General features: G+C 40.9%; 1 protein-coding gene across 4 annotated transcripts in view; it reads right to left on the bottom strand.

Annotated features, from left to right (window-relative positions):
- Nucleotides 1-2,865: 2,865 nt before the first annotated feature.
- Nucleotides 2,866-11,591, bottom strand: part of GTF2E1 (general transcription factor IIE subunit 1) — a 38,795-nt gene continuing 30,069 nt past the window's right edge. For all 4 annotated transcript variants that reach the window (XM_087818180.1, XM_087818179.1, XM_087818182.1 and 1 more), the window contains exon 5: nucleotides 2,866-4,521. In XM_087818180.1, coding sequence (XP_087674306.1) covers nucleotides 4,112-4,521 — 410 coding nt within the window. In that variant the 3' untranslated portion in view covers nucleotides 2,866-4,111. The remainder of the gene's footprint in view (nucleotides 4,522-11,591) is intronic.

Here is an 11,591-nt window from a genome sequence, read left to right as displayed (position 1 = left end):
ACAGGTGGTGCAGAGGAGAGGCGGAGAAGCCAGGGCAGCAGGGAGGCAGAGAGGAGGAAGCCCTTCCTCACCCCCCCCCCCCAAAAGAAATGACACTGAAGAAGTATCCCATAGTTAGGATACAACTATTCTACTTACATCTTAAAGGACAGTGGGACATCTGGGCATCTGACACTTGAGTTATACTAATATGGCCAATCTCACTCAGAGACGAGTTACTGGCCATCCTTATAGGCTGTGGGTGGTAACAACTCCATGCATCCCAAGGTCAACAGACCTGTGAATCTGCCCTTCTGAGAGCTTCAGAGGCTGCTAATTGGCAGGGCTCCCATTTTTGGTCATTCTGTCACTGACTGGCTTTTCTCACCAGATTATTGTGCCACTCAACAGACATAAACCTGTCAGATAAAATTATATCAAACTCAATATATTGAGTCATTAGATATGTTATTGAAATGTGGGGTAGTGTACAAAAGTTTCTATATTAAGCTGTATTTCCTTATTTATTTTGAGGATACATTCAGAGACGTTTAAGGAAATAAGTCCTGTATTTAACAAAAGGCACACGTAAAAATCCTAGCATTATATATAAAAAGGTTGTTTTTGTCACTCTATTTAATTCTACCAGGTATCTTCTACATCAGGAGTGGGAAAATCCTGTGGATCCGGCCCACAGGCAAAATCATTTGGTTTGGCCTTCCCAAGACAACCGCAGGCAGGACTCGAAATTCAATAAATCTAGTTTTTTCATAGTTAATTTTTAAGTTGGTAATTTTTTATGGCCCGCAATTGATGTTATAAATATCCAAATGGCCCCTGGCAGAAAAAAGGTTCCCCACCCGTTCTACATGAACTTCTTTAAAAATGTCCATTTGATTCTTTTTTCAAAATGGAAACATCTTTTCCATTGTAACACATGAAGACCGCTGTAATTCTCAACTCTAATTATATATATCTTTGTATACATATATCCACCTCACAGGTTATAATGAGCCAACACATGTAAAAAAGTTAGTGTCCCAGCACATATTAGGTACTTTTTTTTTCTTTACACACACACACACACACACACACACACACACACACACGTAGAAAAACAGAATCTTCTATACCTAACACATTACAAATATCTTTCTCTCTTTTTAATGGCTAAATGGCTTCATAGGAAAATAGTTTAATTCCTGATTAATGCTTATTTAGTATACCTATGTACCTATTCTATTTCACACCATTGCAACAAATACACATATTCACTTTTTTTTTTTTTTTAAATATATCTTTATTGATTTCAGAAAGAGGAAAGGAGAGGGAGAGAGATAGAAACGTCAATGATGAGGGAGTCATCGATCAAGCCTGCAACCTGGGCATGTGCCCTGACTGGGAATCAAACCCTGATCGCCTGGATCCCAGGTCGACGCTCAACCGCTGAGCCACGCCCGGCCGGGCACTTTTTTTTTTTTTTAATCCATATCCAAGGACAAGTTTTCATTCATTTTTTTGGAGAAACAGAAAAATATCTACATAAGAGAGAAACATCAATCGGTTGCCTCCCATATGTGCCCCAACCGGGGATTGAACCTGCAACCTAGGTATGTGCCCTGACCTGGAATCAAACCCACAACCTTTTGGTGTCCGGGACAATGCTCCAACGGAGCCACTCAGCCAGGGCTTGTCTTCACTTCTGATGTTTTTCCATTACATAAATTACACACACACACAGAGAAAGGAAAAAAGAACTAGACCTTGAGATATGCTGATACATACAGCAGAGGAAAAAGTAAAGTCTAAAGACTGAGGAGGAACAGCCAAGGAGGTAAGGAGAACCGGGTCAGTGCACTGGCCAGGGTGCCAAGTGAAAATGTCCAAGGAGAGAGAGAGTTGACAGCATCGAATAAGGAAGAGCGGCCAAAAGAACTGAGGACGAGAGGGCTGCGAGGCTGGACAGTCAGGACTGGAGGAAGCTGCCTCAGCATAGGAACGGGCAAAAGCCAGGCTGTGAGAGGGGGGTAAAAGTAGTATGTCACTAGTCCACATGATTCTTTCAGAAGTTGGTAGGTAACGGGAGAAAGAACAGTAGCTTTAGGAAGAACATGCAAGTCAGATTCAAGAAAAATTAGTGAGAAACATTTATTTATAAATATGTCTTTATTGATTTCAGAGAGAGGAAGGGAGAGGGAGAGAGAGAGAAACATCAGTGAGAGAGTCATTGATTAGCTGCTTCTTGCATGCCCCCGACTGGGGATTAAGCCTGCAACCTGGGCATGTGCCCTGACCAGGAATCGAACTGCAGTCTCCTGGGTCCTAGGCCGATGCTCAACCGCTGAGCCATGCCAGCTGGGCGAAACATTTATTTATTGAAAAAAAGAGCTGACAGTTAACCTACAACTGTTTTAAAACTTTACTTCCGATTATTGTTTTATTTAAGTGAACATTCTAGAACTATAAAAGTTTAAAAAACAGTGTTTAAAAGTTGAATAAACCATGTGTACAAGGTACATACATAAAAGTCATTTTTATTCAAAGAGAAACATTCACAGAAACTTTATTAGTGGGTGGAGGGGGGGAAATGGGGGACATTTGTAATACTCTCAACAAAATAAATGAATAAGTCATTTTTTTCCTCATTGATTTCAGAGAGAGGGAAAGAGAGACATCGGTTACCTCCTGTACACATCCTGACGGAGGGGGGCGGTTGTTGGTGAACCCACCACCTTTCTGTCTCCTGGATGATGCTCCAACCAACTGAGCCATACCAGCCAGGGCTAAAAGTCATTCTTAAGTCAACTATTGCCAGAAAAAGTTTGGACGACATACAACTGCATCTGTTATTTAAAATATGACTAATAAGAGAAAAAAGTCTGAAACTTTTTTTAATGAGAAGAATATTCATTTTAATTACACTCCAAGATGTTACAGAGCTGGAAATTAACAAATTTCAGTCAGTATAAAATAGTTGGTTGATATTCAGTCATTCATACAGCCAGGTAAATGAAACATCACTTCCTACAGGGCTCAGGTAACTCTAAAATCTACCTTAACTTCACACATGTACTATAAAATGATAAATACTTAAAAATTACAATGCAAGGGGAAATATTACAAAATATACAACTGTTACAGATCCTTGTATGAAAGTTCCTTACTTTTAAAGTTCTGCCTTAGGGAATAATACCATGCTACATATCAGGATTGAAAATAAAGTATGTTCCTTGAGGTGACAATGCTCAACAATATACTGGGTGTATTCTATAATACCGTGTCCGACAATAATCGAGAGAGAGGCAAAGAAGGAGTTCAATGGTGTTGAGGGAGAAAAAGAGGGGAGTATCACTTGCTGTATGCTGGTTTCCGCTGAAATGCCCTCATAGACAATCTATAGCACTGTAGAAGAAGGGAACCCCTTATATGGACTCCTTGTCCTTTGTCCATGTTTTTTCCTAATTTCTTCATAAGGGTTTACCAAACCCACTTTCTGTTTTTTATCATACAAACCAAAAGGCAAAAAGCAAAACAACAGAATCTACCAGTCAGGTCAGTTGTAAATACACAGATTTTGGTTTAGATTTTAATCATGAGATTTAGGCACATCCATCCCTCTTCCCTGCACACTGCCCACCTCCCCTTACTTACTGACACCATCCTCAACTGCAGCTTTAAGGCTGCTTTCCCCCCTCATCAAATGACTTGCTGTTGGCAAGCTGCTTTGCTTGGCAGCAACGCCAGGAATTGTTCGGAATGCTTGCTCAGAATGGATTTTCAAAAATTGGATCAGTGCGCTGCCGTGACCTGTCACACTGGGCTGCTGCAGGCACGGGAAGAATTCACCTTACAGGCTTCCCTCACTGACCTCACAAAGGAGAAGACCGTGCCTTAGAAAGGAAACAAAAAGGCCTCGATTTTAAAAAACCACAGTAAAGTAGGAACACTGTCATAGTAGGGGGGAGGGAACGCCTGCAGCCTGTCTGTGGGGAAAGTTTCTGTCATGAGAGTCAATCTCTCTCCCGTGGTTTCTGGCCAAGAGGACCGGTCGCCTTACAGGAGGGGGCAGAAAGCCGCCAAACGCCTCTTCGGGGGAGGGGACTTCCGACGGGCGTGGGCAGAGGCCGGGAGCTCACTCAAACAGGTCCTCGAACACGCGCTGCCCCATGGCTATGTAGGCCTCCTTCTCCTCCGGCGTCATCTGCGCCACCAGCTCGGGCCGCTGGCTCACCTCCAGGTAGGAGCACGGGCGGCCCGCCACCGTGACCACCGGGGCGTCCGCCACCTCCTCGAACTCGTCGTCGTCCTCGTCGTCGTCGTCGCGGCGGCGGGCGGCGGCCGGGCGGGGCGGGGAGTCCTCGTCCGACTCGCTGGTCTCGCTGTCCGAGTCGCTGCCGGCCGCGGGCGCCGCGCCCACGGGGCCCGCGGGGGCCGACGGGGTCTTCTTCTCGTGGATGAGCAGCGCGCGCATCACCTCCTCGTTCTCCTCGGGCCCCGCGCGGCCCTCCTCGCGGCCCGGGAACGCGCCCGCCTCCGCGCCGCCTGCGGGACGGGAGGGTCAGTGTGCGAAAGCGGGAGCCCCGCGCAGAACATGCACCTGCTGATGCAGTTCACACACAATGGTGGCGCCAAACAGCGCTGCCGGGACCCCGCTGATTCTACTTCCTGAGCTGCTGTCCCCAATACAGTCAAGACGTTTCTCACAAACTGGCTAAGTCCATGGGTTTTAAGAATAATACAGCCTGGAATCGAATCCTGATCCTTTCACATATGGAGCTGTGCCACCTTGGTCAAGATATTTAGTCTCTAAACTTTAGTACCTGTTTCTATAAAATGGGGTGATAAAAGCATCTACCTTCTAGGGATCTGGATAAGAGCATAGGAAATAATGTCTATAAAAGACCAGGTATAGTAGCTGGCATAAGAGGAAATCAAAACACGGCTCCTCATTTTGCTCAGAGTAAACGCCAGAGGCTTTACAATGGCATATAAGGTCCTCCCTATCTGGGATCCCTCTGTAGCAGCCCACCTACTACATCTTTTCCTTCCCCTTGCCCATTCTGCTCCAGCCACGGTGGCTTCCAAGGTATCCCTGTACACACCACACACAGCTCCACCTCGGGGCCTTTGCACTGCCTGTTCCCTCTACCTGGGATACTCACATCTAACTCCCTTATGTCTTTCAAGTCTTTATTCAAATGTCACCTTATTTTAATTCACAATGTCTGCTGTCTTTGGCACCCCTTTCCCAGCATGCAGGTTCTCCACAATAGATATTTATCTTTTTTATTCAGTGATATATCTCATGCACCCAGAATAGTGCCTATCACTTGTTAGGCACTGAATAAATATTTGATGAATGAGTGAATATATGACAGTTTTAGCTTCCTAAAGCAAACTAAGCATACTTTGAACTCTTTATAAAAAGGAATCTAGTATCACAAATGATGCTTATCTCACCACACACCTATCAATCATTTTGTGTACATATTTTGCCTGATATATCGAAGATGAAAAATTTAAGACAAACATCTGTATTCTATAGTCAGAAAATACCAAATTTTAAATAGTGCCATTTAAAATACATAACAGGATTAAAAGTGTTATTTGGAACTGGCTCCTTGATTCAAATCCTGACTCTCAACACTTTTTAGCTGTGTGATTTTGGCCAAGTTACTGCATTTCTCTCTGCTTCAATTCTTTTTTTTTAATCCTTACCCGAGGATATGTTTTTTATTGAGAGAGAGAGAGGGAGAGAGAGAGAGAATGTGAGAGAGAAACATGGATCAACCAGGGATCGAACCTGCAACCTGAGTATGTGCCTTGACCGGGAATGGAACCCACAACCCTTTGGTGCACGGGGTGACGCTCAAACCAACTGAACTACCTGGCCAGGGCTCTGCTTCAATTTTCTTGAGTACAAAATGGGAAAAGAATAATAGCATCTACCTCACTGGACTACTGTGGGAGTTAAGTAAATATCTGTGAAGTGCTTAGAACAGGCTTGGCCCTTAGAATAGCGTTATCTATCATCATCATCATCATCATCATCATCATCATCACCAAGAGAAGGCTCAGAAATGGTCAATTCTGGCTATGGAGAAATAAAAGCATCTTCTCATTAACATATTGGAATGGATTAGCTGCATCCCTTGACATTTAAAAAAATATAGAACTCCTGAGTGAGATATTGGGAAGAAAAGAGAATGGGAACCAGAAATTGAGAAGTTAAAAATTTAGGTCAGACAAAACAGGCTTTTGACAACATGGATGTAAAAATGAGAGTTGAAATCTAACTTAACTACTTTAAAACACTGCCAAAGGCTGAACTTCCTCCCAGAGCCCTTATTACCAATGCTGTAATTCAACAGGAAGGGGGAAAAAAAGACAATGCACACGAGTCTCTAAGATAATCATTGCTCCTTTAAAAATTTTTCAAATAGCTTAATATTACCAAAATAGTATTTTGATTAATGCATAAAATAAACATAAAATGAGGGGAAAGCAATTTAGTTTTGTAAACTAAATGAAATTTTATTTAAAAGATTTCTGACAAGGGTCTTTAGAGGTATGGGAAAAAAGGAATTGTTCTGCATTATAGATGAAGACAAAAAACAGAATATGAGGATAAATGAGCAAATCTCTGGATGGTAAAGTTGAAATACTAGTTCTAGGAACAGTCTTATTTAAGAGAGTTATAAATTTAAAAAAGATATATACGTGGAAATTGTCAAGTTCACTAATGATGCAATATTTAGGAACATTCCTATATTTCTAAAGCAATTCTGGCTACTTAAGGGCCAAGCTGACAGCAAAAAATATATAGGAAGAACTGAAGGTTGTATAAATGGGCAGAAAAGGGGCAGATCTAGTTCTACACTGGCAAGTGTAAAAAAATCCGCCTCTAAAAAAATAATCTAAAATATACCAAAAGATGTGGTCCAAGCTATCAGACACAGGGCAGAAGGTTTTCAAAAAACCTGGCACGTTTCTAAAATTGTTATCCTTAATATGCTTCCAGAACCAAAGCAACAAAATATCTGGTAAAAACCAGAAGGATACTGGAAATAAAACTCAACAATTTAATGACGAATCCATGCATGAACAACATATATTCTTTTGGTCAGTAGGTCTCAAGCAGAGTATATTATGATTGGAGATTGTCCAGAAAGAGGCAATTAAAATAAAAACTGTAGGCGGAGAGGATTGGGGGAACAGGACTATTTGTAAGGAAAGCAGAATCAAAAGAAATTAGAACTTTCAGCGCCCTGCCTGGCTTGCTCAGTGGTTAGAGTGTCGCCCACACACCAAAGAGTCGCGGGTTTGATTTCCCGTCAAGGGCACATACCTGGGTTGCACGTTCAATCCGCACCCGGCTGGGGTGGGTGGGGCACATGCAGGAGGCAACCAATTGATGTTTCTCTCTCTCCTCTCTCTCTCCTCTCCCCACTCCCAGTCTCTCTAAAAATCAGTGGGGAAAAAAACTTCAGGTGAGGGTTAACAAAAAGAAAGGGAAGAAAGGAAGAAAGAACTTTCTGTATAGTAATAAGGCATGACTGAAGTCTATGAAATTCTGAAAGATATTAAAATGACTTGAAGTCTGAGGAAAGTTAAGGGTAGGACAAATAAGACTCAATTCACACATTCACTGGATAGAGCCTATTTTACTATCATAAAACTTAATGAAGACAAATTTAGATATGACAGCATACTATCCTATTTTATGTAGAAAGAAATATTCACAAAAATCAGGTGGACTAGATGACTTATTTAAGGTCCTTATGTTTCAAATTCTATCATTCTAGGAATTGTAAACACCGAATATTAAGCTTATGAGCCTAATTATATATAATATTGGCTAACAATAGTTTTATTCAATTGTGTTTCTAAGTTCAAAGAAAAGAAGGTTTGGTTGCTTCAAGAATAGGCAAAAAGCCAAGATGGGGAAAACAAGCTTATTAAATAGCTGACAGCCTAATTACTATATAATCTAGAACAATGTGAATCAAAATAAACATCATAGCCAAGCCGATCAGTGGGAAGGAGGGAGAGTGAAGTATGGCTGCCAAAAACAAACTTATTTTCTTCTTATTGGAATGAAAACACCAAAGAGAATCACACTAGAGGTATCACCTGCTTTTATCATCACTATCCAATTCCACACTACTTTCACAATTCCTATCATACAGGGTAAAGAAATGCTAATTATGAAGAGAAAAGAGGTTAGGAGAAAGGCCAAAAAACAAGTGGTTTTCAGTTACTGATAATTCTTTAGCATTAAAGAATCACACTCAGGTGTCATGTTAATAAGATGCACAGAGGCATGCAGATTTGAATGCTGATGAAACGCAGCCAGAGGCACGGGCTCCCTCTCATCTCTGCTTCCAAGTTTCTGAGTAATCTTTGTCCGGTCTTAACCTCCCATTTTCTATGTACTCCTAAATCATCATCCCCCAAAGTCTTCAAATTCAGTAACTTAAGACTAAAATTTAAAAAGTAAAATCTTGCAGTTCTCAAACATGATTATTATGCAATCCTTAACCCTTTCGTGCTCACAGAGATTTCTAAAATCTTCTAGTATTACATTGCATTAGCCTTCACGGATGCTGAGCAGCACTGATCCTTCATTCAGGTGGTATCTTTCTATATATTTCAGGTAGCACTAACTCCTTGGTACTTATGAGACAACATAAAAAAGCTTGGACTAGCGTATAGTTATTGCTCCCAATTCAGAGAATAATAGTGCATATAAATTAGGGCAACAGCCCTGGCTGGGTGGCTCAGCTTAGTGGGAGCATTGTCCTGTACACCAAAAGGTGGCAGGTTCGATTCCTGGTCAGGGCACATGTACAGGTTGCGGGTTTAACCCCCCAGTCTGGGTGCATATGGGAAGCAACTGATCGACGTTTCTCACATAGATGTTCCTCCCTCCCTCTCTCTCTCTCTCCCTCCCTCTTCCTTTCCATCTCCCCCTACCTCACTCTCTAAAAATCAATTTAAAAAATCTTCAGGTGAAGATTAAAGAAAAACCAAATTAGGGCAACAAAAGAAAAAAGGAGAGATGAATTTGACCACCTTGAACACAAGAGCACTTTTCCAAGAAATTAAGAGAAAGAGACGGCTCTTTCTTAAATCTACAAATGGAGACTAAGGAGCAGTTCAAGATGGCAGTATAGGAAGATCCTGACCACACCTCCTCCCGTGACACAACAAATCCACAATTACATATGGAATAATTTCCTCTGAAAAAGACCTGAAAATTGGATGAACAAAGCCTCTATGATGAAGGATAAAAGGGCAGCATCAAGATGGGTAGGTGGCAGAGATAAGGTCTCACAAAAAAAAGAAAGAAAAAAGACCACACCCCAGGTGCACATATCTACACTTGGGAGGGATCCAGATCCTGTACAGAAGAGACAAACCCCCAAAACACCTGGCTTTGAAAACCAACGGGGAGTATGTCCAGGAAATCCATGGACCTGTAGGGAACAGAGGACCTGCACTTAAAGAATGTGTATACCAACTCACTCGCCCTGGAAACAGTGCAAAATCACCAGTTTGAGGAGCACCTAAACCATACATGAAGGAAACCTACTTACTAATCTTAAAGCATCTGCCAGAGAGACAGAAAACTGTTGGAACCTATCCTGGGAATGAACAATGGTGGGTACCATTTCTGTAATTTCATACTACCTTGCAAATGCTGGTGCTGGAAGGCCCCATTTTGGAACTCCCCTTCTAATCTATTAGCACTCACCTACCCTTAGGTGGCAGCTGATGCATATTATAGCCAGGCAAGGTGAAAGCCCTGCTCTCCACCACGGCACTTCAGAAGTAAGGACACGCGCCTGGCCGGGCGTGGCTCAGCGGTTGAGTGTTGACTTGGGATCCAGGCGATCGAGGTTCGATTCCCGGTCAGGGCACATACCAGGGTTGCGGGCTCGATCCCCAGTAGGGGGCGTGCAGGAGGCAGCCGATCAATGACTCTCATCATTAATGTTTCTCTCTCTCTCCCTCTCCCTTCCTCTCTCTGAAATCAATAAGGATATATTTTTTTAAAAAAAGAAGAAGTAAGGACACACAGAGACTGAAAGTAAAGGGATGGTGAAAAATATTCCATGCAGGAAGCATATTACTGTCTGTTGAGATCGTGTTTCTAGACATATCCTTTGTTTGACTCAAATAAACTCATAAAAGTTAAAAAAAAAAAAAAAAGATCTTCCATGGAAATAGAAAGGAAAAGAAAGCTGAGGTGGCATACTCATTTGAGAAAAATATGCTTTAAAACAAAGACTGCAATCAAAGACAAAGAAGGGAACTACATAATGATAAAGGGGTCAGTTCAGCAAAAAGATATAACATTTATAAATTTATATGCACCCAGCACAGAAGCAACAAAATATATGAAAACAAATATTAACAGACCAAAAGGCGGAAATTAACAGCAATACAATAATAATAAAGGATTTTAACACTCCACTTACATCAATGGATAGATCATCTAGACAGAAAATCAATAAGGAAACAATGACCTTAACACATTAGATCAGATGGACTTAATAGATATACAGAACACTCTATCCAAAAGTAGAACACACATTCTTCTCAAGTGCACTTGGAACATTCTCCAGAACATTACATTAGGCCACAAAACAAGTCTCAATAAATTCAGGAAGACTGAAATCATATCAAGCATCTTCTCCAACCACAATGGTACAAAACTAGAAATAAATTACAAAAAGAAAATGAAAAAAGCACAAAAATGTGGAGATTAAGCAATGTGCTACTGAACAATCAATGGGTTATCACAAAAAGATCAAAGAATAAATAAAAATACCTAGAGAAAAAAGAAAACATAAACACAACACACCAAAATTTACAGAATGCAGCAAAAGCAGTTCTAAGAGGGAATTTCATAGCACGAAGTCCTACCTTAAGAAACAAGAAAATCTCAAATGAACAACCTAACTTTACACCCAAAGGAACTAAAATAATAAGAACAAATGAAGCTCAAAGTTAGCAGAAGTAAGGAAATAATAAACAAAGGTCAGAGTGGAAATAAATGAAATAGAGACTAAAATGAAATTAGAAGAGATCAATGAAACAAAGAGCTGGTTCTTTGAAAAGATAAAAAAAGGTTGACAAACCTTTAGCTATATTAACCAAGAAAAAAACACAGAGAAGGCTCAAATAAACAAAATCAGAAATGAAGAGAAGTCACAACTAATACTATAGAAACAGAAAGGATCATAAGAGACTATTATGAACAATTATACACCAACAAATTGTACAATCCAGAAGAAATGTCTACAAACACACATTCTTCCAAAACTGAGTCATGAAGAAATAAAAAATCTGAAAAGAATGATTACTAGTAAGGAGATTGAATCAGTACTCAAAAAACTCCCAACAAAAGTCAAGGACGAAGATGGCTTCACTGGTGAATTCTATCAAACATTCACAGATGATTTACTACATATCCTTCTCAAACTCTTTCAACAAATTGAAGAGGAGGGAATGTTTCCAAACTTATTTAATGAGGCCAGCATTATCCTGATATCTATACCAGACAAGGACACCACACACACAAAAATTATAGGCCAATATCCTTA

Source organism: Miniopterus natalensis, chromosome 6 (assembly GCF_054644295.1).
Source record: "Miniopterus natalensis isolate mMinNat1 chromosome 6, mMinNat1.hap1, whole genome shotgun sequence".
NCBI classification, from domain to species: Eukaryota; Metazoa; Chordata; class Mammalia; order Chiroptera; family Miniopteridae; genus Miniopterus; species Miniopterus natalensis.
The sequence above is the reverse complement of the archived record's forward strand: the minus strand, read 5'-3'. Positions and strand labels throughout refer to the sequence as shown.